The 20,017-nt window shown below is 37.6% G+C and overlaps 2 protein-coding genes across 2 annotated transcripts in view; both read left to right on the plus strand.

Annotated features, from left to right (window-relative positions):
• The first annotated feature begins 4,650 nt into the window (after positions 1 to 4,650).
• On the plus strand, positions 4,651 to 9,153 carry CNGA1 (cyclic nucleotide gated channel subunit alpha 1). The gene is given in 7 exon segments (XM_066549110.1): positions 4,651 to 4,762; positions 4,979 to 5,049; positions 5,443 to 5,468; positions 5,571 to 5,672; positions 6,573 to 6,680; positions 6,819 to 6,925; positions 7,736 to 9,153. Coding segments are annotated over 7 exon segments (1,944 nt in total).
• A 3,076-nt stretch (positions 9,154 to 12,229) lies between these two features.
• Positions 12,230 to 20,017, plus strand: part of NFXL1 (nuclear transcription factor, X-box binding like 1) — a 45,708-nt gene continuing 37,920 nt past the window's right edge. The window contains exons 1-8 of the mRNA XM_066548455.1: positions 12,230 to 12,383; positions 13,507 to 13,677; positions 14,009 to 14,118; positions 16,215 to 16,348; positions 17,764 to 17,942; positions 18,135 to 18,296; positions 18,403 to 18,503; positions 19,716 to 19,830. Coding sequence (XP_066404552.1) covers positions 12,230 to 12,383; positions 13,507 to 13,677; positions 14,009 to 14,118; positions 16,215 to 16,348; positions 17,764 to 17,942; positions 18,135 to 18,296; positions 18,403 to 18,503; positions 19,716 to 19,830 — 1,126 coding nt within the window. The remainder of the gene's footprint in view (positions 12,384 to 13,506; positions 13,678 to 14,008; positions 14,119 to 16,214; positions 16,349 to 17,763; positions 17,943 to 18,134; positions 18,297 to 18,402; positions 18,504 to 19,715; positions 19,831 to 20,017) is intronic.

Here is a 20,017-nt window from a genome sequence, read left to right on the forward strand (position 1 = left end):
TTGCTTCCATCATCAGGAGGCTGACCTTTGCTGAGCTTTTGTTTTATGATTAAATCCATAAACTCAGTCACCTGGGCTGCAAGATTTTAAGTTGGTTCCTATGATTGCTAATGACATTTTTTCCTGCTGCCCTTGGTTATAGAAACAAATGTATCATAATCCTGGAGTCCCGGGGGCTGGACTGCTTTCCTGAGTTATGCTCTTTGTGAAGCCAAGTTAGAATGTAATTCATAGAATGTAAAAACTTTAGCTATGTCTCAGTTGTGACAAAGATATAAATTCAAGTTTCAACATTTACCTCTTTTTGCTGCTTAAGAGCTTTTTTCTTTTTTTCTTTTAAAAAAATGGGCCATGTACAAGATTCCAGATTGAAAAATTAATCACTCAAACTTCAGAGAACATTATTTTCTTATTCTTATAGTATCCAGCAGTGAAATATGAAAGGTGAGGTATGCAAATACCATGTTCTCTTTTGAAGTATATCCTCATGGGGCCTTTCTTGACTCTCTAGCCACTACACATGCACTCTTGCACATTTCTAATGGAGGAGGAATGCAACTACTTACACCATTTTGCAAAGTCATAATCCATACTGTAGTTGAAGATCAATTCAGTGTCTTATAACTTCATCATCAAGGCATTTTCCACTAAAAATGTATCCACAGTTCACTGGATTTTAAAGCATCAAAATATGTTATCTTATATTATTTAAGAACTTCAAGTAATTTAAAATGTTATTTCCTTTTCTTCAGCCCTATGGTATATGCATGAAAATAAATTTTTAATTTATTTTAATTTTATTCCTTTCATAAAAGGAAATTTCCATTTATGGCGTTTTATCTATTACAGTAAAAGAACCTGTTACCACTGCTAAAAAGCATCTTCAATATTTAAGAGAACAACTGAGCAGACAATACTGAATACATAGTTATTTACAATATTTTTTTTTCAGTTTCAAAACAGAGCACACCCCAGTATTTGTCATTTCTTGTGCTTGCAGATAGGGCTAATAACCTTCTGCTGAGTTGAAGGATAATACTGACTGCCACTGTCACTTTCATCTCCCTCTAAATCTCAAAATCCATCACTAGGTCAAGGAAATCCGCCTCTAATAACCATGTCCTTCCTTGGGAATAATTCAGAGAACTGCATAGGGGGCTGGCTCTTTGTGAAATCAATCAATAAGCCATTTATTTATGAAATGTTGATTATATTTAGCTTTTCATGGTGATACTGCTTATGTAGTAAGGAAATGTGGCTGATTTAAAGGACTGAAATTTCTAGCAGAAGCAGCAGATTGCATTCCTAAGGTAAGCATGCACACTGCTTGTTGAAACTGCTTATTGCAGAACTGCTGAGGACTCTTAGCATGTTAGAAAAGACAGATCATGCTGTAGCATGCTGCAAATTTCAATGTTAATGAAGATTTTTTGCTGCTTTTTGTAAAGAAAAAAAATAGATCTGTATATGATGCCCAGATCTGTTCCAGGGAATACTTATTTAAAGCATTTTGTCTATGAAAATAATGATTAGACATGTGAATGTAGTGGGCCAGTAAAAAAGGGAGAAATACGTAAAATAAAACAGCAGAAGCAACAGAAGCTGGTCTTCCATTCATCACAATCCTTCATTTTCTTGCAGCCCTAAAGATTTTGATGTATAGTGATTAGTAGAATTAATTTTCAGCTCATAATGCTTGAAAACTTGGTTGTTTATCATAGTAGTTACATTTTAAAAAATCCAAGTAGTAAAAGGAAACTATTTGGGATGATACAGTAAAAACCATATGGTAGAAATCTAAAATATGTCTATAGAAAGCATCTATTACTTTTTGAATTTGCTACCTAAATATGATAATGTGAAAATATGCATACCATTATTAAAAAGCACTGTAATAAGTTGTGGCAATGTATCAATTAAAGAAAAAAATATGTGTGACTACAGAATAGGTAACATGATAGCGATAGAATTTAGTAAAAATTTTGAAATGCTTGAAAATGCCCTAAGATTAATTTGGACCCAGTGAGTTTAATGTGATATTTTCTACTGTGCCCAGTATGGGCAAATGCGGTAACAAAGTAACAACAGTCCCCAAACTAGATTTAATTTCTGTGTCTGTCCAACTTGCACTGGGCACATGCTGCATTAGCACTCCTGTGTCTTAGACTTGGGAACTTTAACTCCCCATAATTTGCTTTTAGACTAGTGGAATTTGAAGATAATCTTGTGCTACACATCCTGACTGACAGGAAAAGAACCTGGTGCAGCACTTACCTAAGCTTGGCATTCAAACTTGGTATTTTGAGACTACAGGGTAGTTAATACTTCAATTTCTATGCCACTTAATGTTTTCAGTGCCTCAGTAATATAAAATGTCCAGTCTTGCCTCAAATGTCAGCTCCTCTTTCCCAGTAAATCCTATGCATGGCTGCCATGGCTGCTTACCCAGAACACACAGTATCCCACAGTATCTCTGCTTACAACAGATACCAACAGATACAGAGGAATTTGTTTATTTGAAAAAATGCAAAGAAAATCCTATTAACCTGAAGAAGATGGGAATGTAGAAGATACAGATTTTTTTTCCCCAGCCTCCAGGCTCCATACTCTGGATTGGTGTGATTTTGGACATGTTCTATTTTATCATACTTATCATCATCTTTAAACTCTAGAATAAGTGCAAATCAGTATGTCTGGAGAGCACAATATCAATTTTTTTTCTTTCTTTTTTTTTTTTTGACACTAAAGACTCAAAGAGCAAAAGTAAACATGAAAAATATATACCTATGTAGAGATGCTAGTACTGTGAGTGCTAACATGAACTGACTGGTTTAGAGCCCACTCTGTTGGAGAAATTATTTCCTTGAGAATAATGCATTTGAACTTGTCTGGTGCTGAGTTGGATACAGCTTTATTTTGCACCATTATTTCTGTAGTCCTGTGGAGGATATAGGTTTAATCAGGATGGAATTGTGTGTGCCAGCGTTAATAGAGCTTTCAGAGCACCTGTAAGCAGATATAAAGCCACTTAATTGAACCTGGTGTAATTTCAATCCTCTCACTTACAAGCAGTAAGTCACTGGAAACCCTGGTACAGCTTTTAGTCTCCTGATGAATCTAACCTGAAGTTTATCATGTCTTAGATACTTAGAATATTTTTATGTCTATTTATCTTAGACCTGATCCATGCTGGCAAGCATTGAAAGACTGACCAGTAATATTGGACTATATTTAGGACTATTCATGGAATAACACATCTTAATCTTCAATCTTTATCTTTCTATTGTGTAGAATGTTAGATCTCAGTTGTTCAGAGCATGGTGTTTATAACACCAAGATTGTGGATTTAATCCTTGTATGGGCCATTCACTTAAGGGTTGGGCTCAGTAGTCCTTGTGAGTCTCTTCCAAATCAGAATATTCTGTCATTCTGTGATATTGCTGTATTATTTTTTGCACCATGTGTCATTCATGTCTGATGAGTGCTGGAAATGTGGATTTCCCCTCCTATTTCCTGTATAGGAAATTTCCCCTCCTATTTCCTGTATATATATATTTTTAGTTTCACTGACAAATAAGGGAAGTCAAGTCTGGCAGCAATGTCAGCTGTATCATTCTGCTCCTCCTTCACGGTGTGCCAGAATAAACTGCTTTGAGACTGATCCCTATGGCATTTAACTTCACTTATCAGTGGTACAGACACTCATTTGCCAGCTTGTGGCTTACAGAGATCTCTATATTCTGATTTCACACATACAGGGATATTGTTACTGCAGTGGATAGCAGTAACAATATCTGCTTCATAATCCACTCTAAATGGCCCTGGCAAGAGCAAATCACACTGGTAGAATTCATGCCTAAAGAGCTGGCAGTTTCACTGATGCCAAGATATAACTGTAGGAATAAGTGGTGAAAAAGGAGAGCTGAAGTTAATTACACCAGTTCTAGAAAATTATGCAGTAGAATGCACTGTATTAGCTATAAAACATTTTCAGGTTTTTTTTTTCCTTTGAGATGAACAGATCAGACATAAAGAGCCACTAACACTTCTATTTAGGTGTTTTTATACCACCTGTTATATGAGTAAGGAAACCACTACATTAATCTTACCCTCTTACTTACAGAACCACTCTTTGATCTCAACAGAGTGTAAGTCTCTGTTACCAGATATACTGAGATTTCTTTGGACCTACAACCAGGGGATACTTTTTAGTCTGGTTTTTGGGATGTCATCTGTGCATGAATCTGTTTCTCCATCTTGAGACAGTATTTCTAGACTTTGGTTCAAAACCCAGAGAAACAGCAGTAGATGTTTCAAACACAATTAAATATTTTTTAATATTTAGTTTTAATATTTAAGTTTAAATATTTTAAGGTATGTGTCAAAACTCAGGAGAAAAACTTAAATTAATGCTTCCCTAAAGATGTGTACAACGTTCCCTTTAGCAGGAGTTGTCAGGTCATTTTCTTGTCTGGTGGGAATGTCATGGGAGACAGGAAACTGCAAATATTCTTGTGGGGCTTCAGGAAAACAAGAATGTAAAGGATTAATTCTTGGAGGAAGAAAAAAAAAAGCTACTTATTCTAGTGGTGAAATGACTTCATTCTTTTTTTATTCAGTCTTCTTCAATTACCCAAGTTAAACCTGACCATGAAGGTAGGAGTGATTGAGACCCATCACTCCCATACAATTGTTCCCAGTGTGGTAGTGCATGACACCAGTAAGGACCATGGAATGATGCATGAAGGGGAAAACAGGTATGTCAAATATATTTTTTGTTGGTTTGGTTTTTTTCTTAGTTTGATGATTTACATAGGATTATCTAAGCACATATACTTGCTATCATATAATTTTCTTCACTCTTAGTAAAAACCAAAGTTTTTAAGATTACAGTATATTGCTTATTGTAAATGTTTAGGAGATTTTTTTTTTTAAATTTCAGCAGATATCATATATAACTCTGTTGTTTTGTTGTTTCCCAGGCAACAGTATCTACCTGGAGTATTTGCATGCTACAATATTAACAATAATAGTAATAAAGATGAGTAAGTATCTTTGCCATTTGATTAAATGAGAGTACTGGAATTTTGATTATAAAAGCAGAAATAAATAATTATAATAAATATCTAATTGTTTCATTAGAAACAGTTATGTCATTCAGGTAAGCCCAAAAGAGACTGCACATACATTTCACTTCATGCACATCAGTTATGATGTTGATGATCCTTATTACCAAAGTTATGGATATTGTATCTATTGATTTAAAACAAAAGTAGTTCTAGGCGAAATAACAAGCAATAAGAAAACCACTTTTTTTGAAGGCTAAGCACATAAGTACAATGTTATCCTTACTGAATTCAGATGCTTCTAATAAAGAGATGTTGAAGAAACAGGATATGCATCACGTGACCCTATCATATTTTTATTTTTCTTAGAGAGGAGAAGAAAAGGAAAAAAGAAAAGAAGAGGTAAGATGAAGAGTAATATTACTATTTCCAAGAGATTTAGGTTTTTTTCTACATATGTTTTACTTGGTCCTTAACAATGGAAAATGTTAATCTATTTTTTAGCAAGCCAGAAAAGAAAAAGGATGGAGAAACACAAAAAACCAAAGAAAAAAAGGAGAAAAATAAAAGTAAAGATAAGTTGAAGAAGAAAGAAAATACAGAAGAGTAAGTATTTTTTGTTTAGGTCCAGTTATGCTATGCAATAAAATTGCTTTTGATGTAAGAACAAATTCATTCACAGATGTCCTGTAAAGATGTTTATACCTTAGTGAATGAGTGTAAAGACTGCTGTTGTTCTTCCTAAAGCAGAGTTGTTTTGACTTAACTTCATATGTGGGCAACAGAAATATGCATGCGTGGAGGTGATCTGAAACCTTAATCAAGATATATCTCCTTTGGATTCTGATTATCTAATATTTCTTGTAAAACACACTGCAGCAAATCATGTGCCAGTATAAAGCAACCTCTTCCACACACAAAGGCACCTACAAGCCAGTAAACTCTTCTATGCTCTAAACGTTGTTGCTTTATAGACTGCTTGATAAATTCATAATTTTCTAGCTAAGGAAGAGAAACTCAAGATAGTGCAGTAGAAACCTGTGTTGTATGATTTCCTGTTCTTTGGTTTCTTTATGTAAACTATGCCAATGTTTTATCTTCCTCAGGGCCAGACTTTTCCCTGTGAGAAAGGCATGATTAATTTAATGATTTATATTTATCTAAAACTTAATGGTCACATAATCTTTTTTTTTTAATGATAAAATAAATTATCAGACAAGAGAATTATTTGGGTAGGAAAAAATAATTTAAAAATGGCATGTGCCAATATGGAGTAAAGTGAGACTGCCAAGCTAACTTTGGTCAGCAAAATTTAGATTCTAAATTTGTGTCACACCAAGTCGTACCAACTTCCTATCTTCTATGCACTTGAGCAAGGAAGTTTAACTTTGATAAAGACCACTTATTTGACAATAATAATTTCTGGAATGCTTAATTCCTCAAAAATGAGATGTGTATTTCAAGTCTCTCATTAAATTTCTTTTTTCCCCCCTGCTTTCCACTTAGGAAGAAGAAAGATATTTTCACCATTGATCCAGCAGGAAATATATATTACAACTGGTTGTTTTGTATCACAATGCCTGTCATGTACAACTGGACCATGATTATTGCTAGGTGATGTATTCCTTTAGTGACTACATAGAACTTCTGGAAAATCATAATATCCCTGACTAGATAAATAAATAATCATTGATTCATACATGCATTTAATTTTTGTTTTATGGTAATTTACTTTTGTTTTTTCATATTCAGAGCCTGTTTTGATGAGCTTCAGCATGATTACTTAGTGGCATGGTTTATTATTGATTATGTTTCTGATGCCATTTATGTTGCTGATATGTTTGTACGGACAAGGACAGGTAAATATACTCAAGGATTAATTATTCCTTTTTACATATTTATGCTGGTTTTTTTTAAATCAAAAGTCCAGTACTTCTCTTATCTGAATAGCCTTGATGAGGTGCAATAGTGAAAAAAAGACACTGAATTAGATTTCTGAAAGACTGCAGCCTTACTGTAAAAGTAGGAGAAATTCTGATGAAATTTTATGTATTACTCAAAGGACATATAAAGTTTGAGATATGCAGGTACAAGCTGTTCTGCCTGCAGCTGACTCAACAAGACAAAAAAACATACTGCAGCCAAGAAAGGATCAGGGGTTCTGAAAAACAAGCACCTAGATCTGGTTTTTGTATTAATGGGAGATTCAAGTATTTGCTTGATTTTCAAGACTATCGAGCAAGCAAGACATCCCATTAACTTCAGCTACAACTATTTATTTTAAAATATTAACCTATGGAGCTATTAAGTAGATACACTCAATATGTAACTGCAGTTCCTGTGTTCAGATTCTTTTCCTCATTAATCACCCTTTCTATAGCTTGTGGAGGTTTCTTTGGAGGGGAAGATGAGGGTTTTTTTCCAGATGTTCACCATAGTGGAAAAGTGGAGGAAAATATTCAGATCTAGAATTGTTTATCTTTCATAGCTGAACCATATAGCACTAAGCTGACTATTTGGAAATAAGAAATTAAATAGTAAAAAGTAAGAGAAATTATGTTCCATATGGAATTTGTACCCAAAACATTTTTCAAAGTAGATTTGGACTGACCTTAAACTCAACATATTTGAACCTGTAGCTTCTTTTATTATTTACAATTTTATTTTAGGTTACCTGGAGCAAGGTCTTCTGGTGAAAGAAGAACATAAGCTACGAGAGAAATACAAGAAATCTTTTCAATTCAAACTAGATTTTCTGTCAATCTTACCAACTGATCTCTTATACTTTAAGTTAGGATTGAATTACCCAGAACTAAGAATAAACAGACTACTCAGAGTAGCTCGGATGTTTGAATTCTTCCAGAGAACAGAAACAAGAACAAACTACCCAAATATCTTCAGGATCTCTAACCTTGTCATGTACATTGTGATTATTATTCACTGGAATGCCTGTGTGTACTACTCCATCTCAAAAGCCATTGGATTTGGGGCTGACACGTGGGTCTACCCCAACACCTCAGATCCTGAATTTGCCCGCCTGACTAGAAAATATGTCTACAGTCTCTACTGGTCAACACTGACCCTGACTACTATTGGTGAAACTCCCCCTCCTGTAAGAGATTCTGAGTATTTCTTTGTGGTTGTTGACTTCTTGGTTGGAGTACTGATCTTTGCTACCATCGTTGGTAACGTGGGATCAATGATCTCCAACATGAATGCTGCCAGGGCGGAGTTCCAAGCAAGGATTGATGCTATCAAGCAGTATATGCACTTTCGGAATGTGAGTAAGGACATGGAAAAAAGAGTTATAAAGTGGTTTGACTACCTGTGGACAAACAAAAAGGCTGTGGATGAAAGGGAAGTCTTGAAGTATCTGCCTGATAAACTAAGAGCAGAGATTGCAATCAACGTTCACCTGGAAACGCTAAAAAAAGTTCGGATTTTTGCGGACTGTGAAGCGGGTTTGCTGGTTGAACTGGTTTTGAAACTCCAGCCCCAAGTATACAGTCCTGGAGATTATATTTGCAGAAAAGGAGATATTGGACGAGAGATGTACATTATCAAAGAAGGCAAGCTGGCAGTAGTTGCTGATGATGGAATCACCCAATTTGTGGTCCTAAGTGATGGCAGCTACTTCGGAGAAATCAGCATTCTTAACATCAAGGGTAGCAAAGCTGGCAATCGAAGAACAGCCAATATTAAAAGTATTGGATACTCAGACTTGTTTTGTCTGTCTAAAGATGATCTCATGGAGGCTTTAACAGAGTATCCAGATGCAAAGGCTATGCTGGAAGAAAAAGGCAAGCAAATCCTAATGAAAGATGGGTTGCTGGACATTGAAATTGCAAATTTAGGAAGTGATCCTAAAGATCTGGAAGAGAAGGTTGCCTACATGGAACGTGCTATGGACAGGTTGCAAACAAAGTTTGCCAGGTTGTTGGCTGAGTATGAAGGTGCACAACAGAAAGTGAAAAAAAGACTTACACAAATAGAGAAAATATTGAAGCCAGTCATGGAGGAAGAATTTGCAGAATTAGAAGAAGTAGATCCATCCACAGATAAACCTGGATTGTCAAAAGCAGAATAAAAACAATGGAAGTTGCCAATAAGACTGAGGGTTAAATTCTGACTGGGGCTGAACACATTGATTTCTAATCTTTGTAATAACTGACTATTAATTACAAAAAATTATTTGCTGAGACAATGTCACTAATCTCCTACAAGTAGCGCATATTTGGCAGTTTTGGGGCAGAAAAAGAGAAATCAAGAATGAGAATGGAAGATAACACTTTGCTCTTGCACAAACACGTGTTATTATCTGCTAATGTGTTTTGTACTCTGTAACGCTGCTCTATGGCAGATGCATGTACATTGTCATATACTGGCAAATACTGGAAGTTTTGCTGGTTGTTTTAAAACTATTTCTTTGTGTCTGCTTATGGAAAGAATGAAAGGTTTGGTTTGGTAACAATTTGAAGTCATTACCTTTATATTAAATTTGTGTATAAATGAGCACATTTTAATATATATTGATTAGCATGAAATCAATTAAGTATGCAATATTATAAAAAGAATTAGGTATATCTACTAATATTATCTACTCTCATCTACAATGTAGATGCGACTACTGAAGGCTGTAAGATTTGGAAAATACTATTACTTCATGGGTCCACCTTGGCTGATTTCTTGAAATATAAGTGGGCAGATTGAAATACACCTTTTTTCAGGATAGTACACACAAAGGCTGGAATACAGAGAGGAGAAAACTCAATTTTATGCAAGCATCAATATGAAAGATATGGACGGCTCATAATCTAGTGTTCTTTTCACAATAAGAACAAACAATATAGAAATAAAAATATGCATTAAAAATTGTTCTGTTCCATGTAATCACGTGGCTGCAGAACACGGACTATCAAGTTTTGAAGATTTGTAATTAAAAATGTTTATGTCCCTAATGTAACACTTGTTTATGCTGGCAGAGTGCAAAGGAAAGACACAACGGCAACAGGCCAATTTCTTCCTCCAGTGTCTTCTGTAGATGCTGTTGGGGGAAGAATATGACTAAAGAGGCTGCTTTTTCCCACTGATAGAGGATTTCTTTTTTTCATAATTACTTCTGAGATAGTAAAGTTGGTAGATTCATATGTTAGATCAATTTTCAACTGCTTTAAAATGCATTATCTCCATGTATCCTTTTTTCTTTTTCCATTTGCAAAAAAATATTTTGCTTAGTTATGGTCTCAGCTGAGTGTTTGCAGCTGGGTATTTTCAGTAGAATTTGATCATAGACACATAACATTGTCAAAGTTTGATGAAAGGGAGTGAAGCAAGGAACTGTAAAGAGAGAATGGATAATTCTCTATTTAGGGATGTTTGATTACCCTGAGCAATTGGACGGCCACTCTCAAAAAATATATATGTACATGTTACTGTCAATAATCTGTCTACACTTGCATTCTCTGCTTAATGAGATGGAGATAATATAAATTGGGTATTTTATAAAGTGCATTCCTTTCTGGCTGTTTTATATTTTGTAATGTTGCTGCTTTCCAGCATGCCAGAGATTTAGAAATAGCTCCTGATTTACTGCAAGGATGAAATTTTCTGAAGTACCTAATGCATAAGATATATATAGAACAACAAGGGTAAATATAAACACAAAATGGCTGTTCATGCCCTGTTGATCTGTGCTTTGAATGATAAATGGCTTCATTAGATGATAAGGGGAAAAGGTATGCCATCCTGTCAGTAAAGATTCTATCCCTGTACACAAGAACAAGGATTATTCTGGTATTTAGCTATATTTTGAGAGTTGGACTTTGCAATCAACATTCTTCCAGCTCAGGTCTTGAATATAATTTGCAATCTGTATGCCAGCAGCAACTTATCCTATATGGCTACTAGGCACTTAGAAGGCACTTTGTTGAAGTGCTTAAGACTTTTTATTAGATAAATGTGTGATATGAAGATTTAATTAAAAAAAGGACAGATATCTACTGTTAACTTTTTTTTTCAGTATTGATTCTTCAGTCTAAGACATGAATTGTATTCACTACCTGCCTCTTTCTTGAGAATAAAAACTCTTTGATTTAAACAATTTCAAAATAAAACAGAAAACCAGAATTTATCTCCAGTGGTTTGCTTACTATTTTCAGACTACTTATGGTTGGAAATCTTCTATAACGACTTTCATGAGAAGGTATTTGCTGAAAAAAGGCTAAATGCAAAGTTTCCTCCTGGCACACGACATAATGCAAGTGCTATGAGGAAAGGTCAATAAAATTAAAATTATTTCAACCTGCCATTATTTGTCAGAACTTGGGAGGCACACGGGTTCCTCAATACATATTTCTGTGCGCTAAAACTTTCTGGATGTGCTTCAGTCAAGTTTCTAAACAGGCTTTGTGGTCGGTTTTTAACTCTCACCCTCCAGGAGCTATGAAGTTATAGGAGTCACAGGAGCTGCGCAGAAAATGTCTGCAAGAACCGCATGCCGCAGGAGCAGCTGCCCGACATTCCCTGCGGAGAAAAGGAAGCTCAGGGGCCCTTATCGCTGGTGCAAGCACCTGAAGGGAGGCGGTAGTGTGGGGAGGGGGCGCGGTGTCTTCTCCTAAGCAATAAGAGACAGGAGGAGAGGAAATTTGCGCCAGGAGAGGTTAGATTCGTTTAGATTACTTAGATTAGTAACTAGGTTTCCCAGTTACTAGGAAAAAATTCACCCGAAACGGTTGTCAAGCACTGGAACAGGCTGCCCAGGGAAGTGCTGGAGTCACCATTCCTTGAGGTATTTAAAAGCCGTATGGATGTGGCACTTGGGGACACGGTTCAATGTTGGACGTGGCAGCGCCAGGTTAATGACGGTGATCTCACACCCTTTCCAAGCTGGGACACCCTGTGACCCGGGGACAGAGCCACAGCCCCGCCTCCGAGCCCGGCCGGCTGAGGCGGTGTCCGGCACGGGCCCGCCCGCCACGCGGGGAGCGCCGGGAGCTGTAGTCGCGCTGCCGCGGGAGCACCGGCGGCGCCGCCGCCTCCACGGCCGGGCGGAGCGGCCAGGCCGGGCTGGGCCGGGCGGAGCGCTCCCCGGGCGGCTGTGCCGGCAGCGGGGGAGGCGGAGGGTCTGGTCCCACCGCCGTCCTTCGCTCTGTGGTGAGGGACAAATGGAGGCTCAGTGGCGTCAGGGCGGCCGGGGCCGCGGCAGGCCCGGGGACGGGCTCGCCGCTCGCTCTGGTGCGGCCGCCCGGCCCCCGGCCGCTCGGGGCCGCGGCGGTGCCCGCGCTGCGGCAGCCGGGCCCATCGGCGACGGGGCCAGCGGTGAGTGTCGCGTTTCGCCCCCTACCCGTGCTGCCGGGCCCCGGGCTGGGGAGCCGGCGGTGCCCGGAGCCCTTGCAGGTGCGAGGTCGGGGCTGTCCCCGGCGGCGCGGGGAAGGGAGGCTGGCGGGCCCCGGCCCCCCTCCCGCGCTGCTCGGCGGTGTCGAGCCGGTGTTCGCCGTGTGCCGGGTCCTGCCTGCAGGCTCCAGCCAGGGAGAGACGCGGAGGCCTCGGGCAGTGGCGAGGAGCGAGGGGCTAAGCCCTCGCCGGGGTGCACTGGGTGCACCGTCTTCCTGAAGCATTAGAGTAAAGTGTGAAGTAATGGATGAAATGTTTCTGTCTGGTTGGAAACAGCCAGGGGAGTTGCTCGGCAGAGAGAGCGTTAGGTGCGCTGGTCAGGGAAACACTTCGCTCCGGTCTGGGAAAGGTGCGGGTGCTCACTGTACGCGGCAGCTGGGAGTGTAAGTTCGTCCTCGGCAAATACAGCAGAGAAGTGCCAAAGACGGCTCTTTTCAGTGGCAGCATAGTTTCTTAAGAAAAGCCTTAAAGCTAAACTTGATGAAACCCTGGTAAATATATTGGGTCTAATAGAAAAATCTCCTGTGCAATAGCGTGAACGCACTCTTGCAGTAAAGATTTGTTGAATTTGAGGGGGATCAGTGAAAGTCATAATTTAAGAAATACCACATGCTGGAGAAATACCTGTATGGTACCTGCAAGTTATAACAGCTGTAAATTTCTTATAAACAAAACTGCGTGTTGTGTTTTGTTTTTCTCTTCCTCGTGTGTCAGTTGTGTTTGTGTGGGATGTCTGGGATTTTTTTAAGTATCCTTTTCATAAAGCAGCATTATAGTTGCTTATATTCAGATATATTAGGTTTGATTTGTCAATAGTAATTGATAGATAATAATTCCTGCTGTGGATTTTATTATAATGCACAGTAAAGAAGTAAATACAATTTAGCTCTTCTTGTGTGGTATTGAAATGGTAGTGATGTAATACTCTTAAAAAAATAAAATCAGCAAACTCTTTAAAGAAAAGGACAAGTGAAAGTATGTAGAACTGAATGTGTGTTTACAATTAGCTATCATGATATTAATCATCATTAGTATTTTCTCTTAATAGAATTATCTTCACTGAAGAAATTTGATGAAATTAAGAAGGCTAATCAGGCTGCAGCAAAAAAGCTAGTTGAAGACCAGTTAAGCTCCTCATCTGAAGATGATGATGAAGATGCTGAAGCAAAACAGGGGAAGATTTTGGACAAAACATTTACCATTTACACCAGTCAAACTGGTAATGTTTTTTTCATTTATTGACTTTTATTTTGGTCTGAAAGCATAAGCAATGTAGTATCATTGTATAATAGAATTTTACTTTAGTTGGAAGGAAGGCACTCTATCATGTCTTACATTAAAAATGTTCTTTCCCAGCAGTGCATGCTGGGTGTACTTCTTGTCTTTTCGTGCAGAAGCAATGGTATAGCTTTTAACAAGTTTAAAGTGTGGCTTTTTTAATAATACATGACTGGCTTTATTCAGAAAAAATACTTGTGCAGTAGTTTCAACATCTACAAAATAACAGATCAAATGTTACTAATTGCTTTAAAAATCTTTTTCCATTAAAGATGGAGATGCAAGTGAACTGGAACGTACGAGACAGTACATGAATGAGGCTTTTCAGTCAGGGGCCATGACATGTCTCATCTGCATTGCTTCAGTTAAAAGGAACCAAGCTGTAAGTACTTTACAGTAATCTTTTAGGGCAAAACAAATGTTACTGTCTGAATAACTTGTATTATATTATTGAGGTTATTCTTGGGATTGATAGCTTTAAAATGGTAAAAGAACTAAATGCAAATTTGGCATCTTTGGGTTTTGAAACACTGGAAGATGTAAGTGGTTATATGTGTAGCTTGAAATCAGAATATGTCTTTTTTTTTTGTCATATGTTTGTTATCATTGTGTAAAATAGCTATTTTTAAGTTTTAGGTAGTAGCAGGTGACAAGGATAAGTGCTTGAATGCCAGTGCTTGAAATTGTGTATTCAGTAAGCTATGGAGCAGCAAAGCAAAACATGAAATACTAAAACATTAGGAGATATTATTGTTAGATTTACAGCAGGGAAACTAAGATAAACTTCACTGCCCTTAGTGCTGATCAGGTGAAAAAGAAGTGTGTGTGTCAGAGAAGTTTGTCCTATTTCATATAGGTACATTTTATGAGGGAAAGATTTCAGGACAAATATTTTTTCCTTTTTCTATTAGAGGTACATGAACCAAAAACATGTATAACTGTGATGCCTTGTGAAGGATGACCTAGAACAGAGTCTAGACAGAGTTAAGGAATAAAGTAGGTATTTATTAAAAAGCCTCAATGGACACACCTTGGGCAGTACAAGAGCCCAGCCAGGGCTACACCCAAGATGAGCCCAAAATGGTCACAAAAAAGGGACAACCGGTCACGAGGTCTCTCATTTTTATAAGTTCTGGAACATTTGCATATTGGAGTTAATTGTCCAATTACAGCTTTAGGGTATGAAGTCCCATCCTCCTTGTTTTTCTCTCTTTATTCCACCGTTGTTTGTGCTCTTGGGCCTGAGATTTGGATTGGCTGTCCTTGGGTCCCCAGCTAGAGAAGGAATTGTTTTGTCTAAGCTACTTTGTGAAGAGAGCTCACCATCCCTTAATATGAAGCTCAGAGCTCCACACAAAGCAGTACAGAATCTGGAAAATATAAAAGCTAAAACCTGAGGCATCAACTGTGTGTTTGACATGAAGAAGAAATGAAATAATAATAATAAAAATAACTACATAATAATAATAAATAATTTCTGAAAATATTTAAATTTCTTATTATAGACATACACAGACTACAAGTACCTAATGAAACTATAGTCAGTAACTTCTTTCTAAAAAGAAATGCAATATATTTTGTATGAATTCTTAACATATTTAATCCATATTCTTTCAGACCTCAATGAGTTTAGCTTCATATTTCTGTGACTCTTGATAGAGTTAATCTTACCTTAGCAGAAGTGAGATGATTTGGTAACTTGAAAGCCTTCTTTTATAACTCAGTGGTTTGCTAATTATCTTGAATCTGTATAATTTTGGCCAAGTCTGTTTGTTTATATAATGTCTCCTGCTTAGCTTTAGTTTTGGGAAGTTAGTTACTATAGTTATAGAAACTTAGTCATTGGCACTGTCGTCTGTAAGTTACTGGAGAAAATATCTGCATTTTCACAGTATTATTTCATAACATTGTCTAAAGTTATTAAAAAAACAGTTAAAATTTTCTTCTGCACTTTTCTTACCAAATTGTTACAGTTTTGGGTAAAGCCAAAGTCATCTTTATGGTGCCAGGTGGTTTAATAAGAGTGGCACAAAATGAGCCTTGGGAGGTGCAGATTGGGTTCTAGGAAGGCAATATGACAGTTGGAGTAGCTTCCTCACAATGGTTATGGAGTCCCCATCTCTCAGGGCCTTCCAGCTTTGCTTAGCTCTGTGTCTGAACAGAGCTAAGCTGGCAATAGTCCTTTGGGCATCAGTTTGTGCTACATGACCTCCAACACTGTTTAAATCAACATTTCTCTGATTATCTGAGTATTTTGGGCTCCGTCAGCCTTGGCAAACCTTCCCACGGGAGTTGGGAAAAAGATTACAGGTATGAATCTGTAACAGGTATGAATCTATGTATTGATCTAACAGTGGGTATAATCTATCTTTGAAAAACCATTTTGGAAGGGAAGTATTTCTTCAGATGTTACGGATTTTCATCAGTGGAAACAGAAACCTAATTTAAAGCAATTGGTGCTTGATGTCTGCTCTTTAGGTCTGGAGCTGTTGTGGATGCTTTTGTATATTTCATCTGGTGTGTATCCAAAAGTGGGCCAAGGACAGCCTCTTCCTTGTATCTTCTCCTCTGACAGATGATGATTTTGGGAAGAAAGACTATCCCTGGCCATGGTGAGCTCCTCGTGGTACATTTACAAAGTTATTTCTGTTGGGAAAACCAGGCAAACTGGTGTTCCTTTAGAAGGAATGGTACTTGTACATCATGTGCACAACAACAACGACAACAAACTGTTCAGAAGGCTGACTTTTCTTTGCTTTTTAAAATTATGTAAGCTTTTGTTAACATGATTCAGAAAAATTTCACACTGTTACTAAAACCTTGCTGCATCAAATTTGTTTTAACCTCTGAGAAGGTAACTTATCTGTCATGTGTCTCAACTTCTGACATTTATTTCTGAATGGCTTTACATATCTTTCACTTTTAAAGTTGGCACCATGAAATAAGTTTAAAAAATATTGTCAAATAGCAAGATGTAGGGATTTATTTATTTTTTTTAGTCTCATTATAATCCAAACATTAAATTAGGTCTTGCAGTTTTCCTTGAGATGGTATAAAGAAGGAGGTAATAATGTGGCTACGTGAATACAGTTTCCTAAGCAGTTTTGTTTATGAAATAAAGTGTCAATTGTTGCCTGGCAGCATCTCTAGTTGATAATGCCTCTTCAGGCAAATGGTATTTTATTTTACGTGTAAGGACATGCTAAAACTATGCTATCACTATAGACAAATGGTTCATGGTCTGTAATATATCATATCAGGGCAAATTGATGTTTTAATTGATAAAAATGAGTGCATGGGTCTTTCAGAGTCTTTCCATTCTTCTCTGAGGGGGTCTTTCTTGTCTGTTGTCTTTTCTCAGTGTAGCCAGCAATGTGAATTGCTTTGTTTCTCCTTCCTCGTGTTGCTTCCCTTGTTCATGCCTTCTGTGGGGCCTGTTGGGCCTGTGGCACTTTATAAATCCCAGGCCTCTGGTGTCTGTCTACCTTTAACAGTGATTATTTTTTTAATTTCTCTCAACATCAGGGGTGAACAATGAAGGTGTACATCTTGAACCTAAATTTTTTCATATAAAATTCTAATTAGTATGCTTGGTTTTACTAGCATTGCTAAACTTTGTTTTACATGACTAATAGACTGCTACTAGTAAACCCCTGGTTTTTAATCCTTTTTTTTTAATTAGTTCTATTTAAGTAGGTTAACTGTTGCATAGATTCTTTTGATATTACTTGACATAAAAACTGTTCTGATTTTTGCTGTGCTTATTTTTGTCTATATGTATTCTTAGAGAAAAGAAATTGCATTAGCAAAGCAATTCCTTAGACATTCTAATGTCTAATGTGTTGTAATATCTGACATATAGAAAGACCTTTCTTCTGTGTTTTTTTGTTATTCATTATAGTAGTTGTAAAAATGTTAATTGGTAGCATTGAACCAGTCTTGGGAAGCCAAAATGATAAAACTGCTTTTTTTTTTTAATTGTTTTAAGAAGTTGTTTTTGTTTTCACTCCTTTTCCCCTTGTTTTAGTCCAAAATGTAGGTTTGAATACAAACGCTCTGAAACTCCCAGTAGGTATTACTGTTATTGTGGAAAAGTGGAGAATCCAGAGGTGGACCCATGGCTGGTACCTCACTCCTGTGGTCAAATATGTGAGAGGGAGTTCAAACCTTCCTGTGGTCATAAATGTTTGCTGCTTTGTCATCCAGGTAAATCCTTTGTGTTTCTTGGTTGTGTGACCTGTATTTAGATACCTATTACACAGTTCAACTTTACATCTCTTAAGTATATTTAAAATTCTCAGAATAGAAGCGATGTAGTCAAGGCTGCATTTGCTGAATGGTCATTAACAAGATACTGTTTTCCTGTCATTAGCAAGATACTGTTTTTCCTGTCATTAGGACCATGTCCACCTTGCCCAAAGATGGTCACAACGACGTGTCACTGTAAGAAGGCCAAAGCAGTGCCCCGACGGTGCAGTGCCAAGGAGTGGTCTTGCCGCCTGCCGTGCGGGCGAACACTGCTGTGTGGACAACATGTTTGTGAGAATCCCTGTCATGCAGGTAGACCAACCTTTTTAAAATTTCAGAGCAGTAGCTGTTTCTGTTGTTAAGATGCATCATTCTTTTGCAATTCCTACTCTCAGTGTCACTTTGCAATTGCATACAGGAGATTGTCTGCCTTGTCCACGTGTCAGTAAACAACAGTGTATCTGTGGGAGACAGACAGCAGAGAGGCTTTGTGCAAGCCCTCAGTGGCAGTGTGATCAGGTATGTTGAAGCTATCCTTTTAAACAGATTTCTCACCTTTATAAAATTTGATTACTTGATCTATTAAGGATTGGAAAAACGTATGCAGTAAGAAAAAAAAATAACTTTTGGAAGTGTACAAATCAAAAATATAAACAGCATTGTTTGAGAAGGGATTTAATTGGTGGGTCCATTAATTTTTTACAATAGTTCAAATGATACTGTTGTGGAATTGTTCTGGGGTCACACTAGCAGTGAATTTAACTTTGTATATCCTTTTTCTTGTTCTTGAGGTTGAAATTTCAGCTGTTGCCTTCAAAAGTAAGAATGAAACCACATCTTAGCAGACAAGAGTTTCGTGCTTTATTTTAGGACTGTAGCAGAATGAAAGCTTTGTGATTAATTCTTTGAAGTATATTTACAGCCTGTGTTTAAGACCAAGGCTATGGATTGATAGACTGGAAAAAATAAAAATAATTTAAAAAATTAAGTGGTGGAGGGGAGGCTGTATCAGGGGGTACTTGGCCATTCTGATCCCAGTAAGGAAGGTACTTGGCCTCTGTGAAGTATCAGTTAAAATGCAGTTTATTTCAGCTAACACTGTAGTGAAAAGGAGTATAATCTAAAGACTAGCATGTCCCTTTAGATCTCTGGAACCCCAAACTGTGCAGCATTGAATGGGCCATGATAGATGTGCAGCATACAGTGCAGACCCCACTTTGGTTGTTGAAGGTTATTGTAAGATCTTCTTACAAGTGGAAAGCATCCTTGATCATCATTTCTACAGTCAAACACAAAGGCTATTCAGATGAGAACTTCTTGCTGCACTTTTAGATAAAAGCAAAGACATGCAGACAGCATAATCACTGCTACCAAGTGAGAGGTGTCTCCAATCTCTTCTGCTACAGTAAGTTTATCCTGTGGCCAAAGTGTATGTGCAGCACAATGCAGGCCTGAAGGCTGAGCTGTAGGTGCAGCCCAGCACACACCTGCAACTACTGAGGTTTTGTGAACCACTAACTCCTCACTGTACTGTGGCCTTCCAGGCAGGATCACTGCAGGGACGATCAGTTTTATTTAGTGAATCCGGCAAATACAACATTTATTAACAAAATTCAGAAAAAGTGAAATTCCATCCAGAAGCATTTCACTCCTGCTTTTTACCCTTGGCTTGCTTTGGCTTGGTATGTAGTTCTATTTCATTGCATTCACTGATTTCTCTGAATTTCTCAGGTGTGTGGCAAGTGTTTGCCATGTGGCAATCACACATGTGAACAAGTTTGTCATGCTGGTCCCTGTGGAGACTGTCCTCGTTCTGGGAAAAGGTCCTGTCCATGTGGAAAAACAAGTAAGCTAATTTTTTTTTTAATGATAAATTGAATAAAAAGTCCTCCAGTCTTTCACAGTCAGTAGTTTAGGCTAATTCTGCAGGGCAGGGTCCATAAAAAGTTCTTACTGTCAACCATGACAGTACATTAACTTTTTTTGCATAGCTTTCAAAGGTTTATTTAGCACCAGGGGTTTAATTTTTGGTG

Source organism: Molothrus aeneus, chromosome 4, assembly GCF_037042795.1.
Source record: "Molothrus aeneus isolate 106 chromosome 4, BPBGC_Maene_1.0, whole genome shotgun sequence".
In the NCBI taxonomy this organism is placed as follows: Eukaryota; Metazoa; Chordata; class Aves; order Passeriformes; family Icteridae; genus Molothrus; species Molothrus aeneus.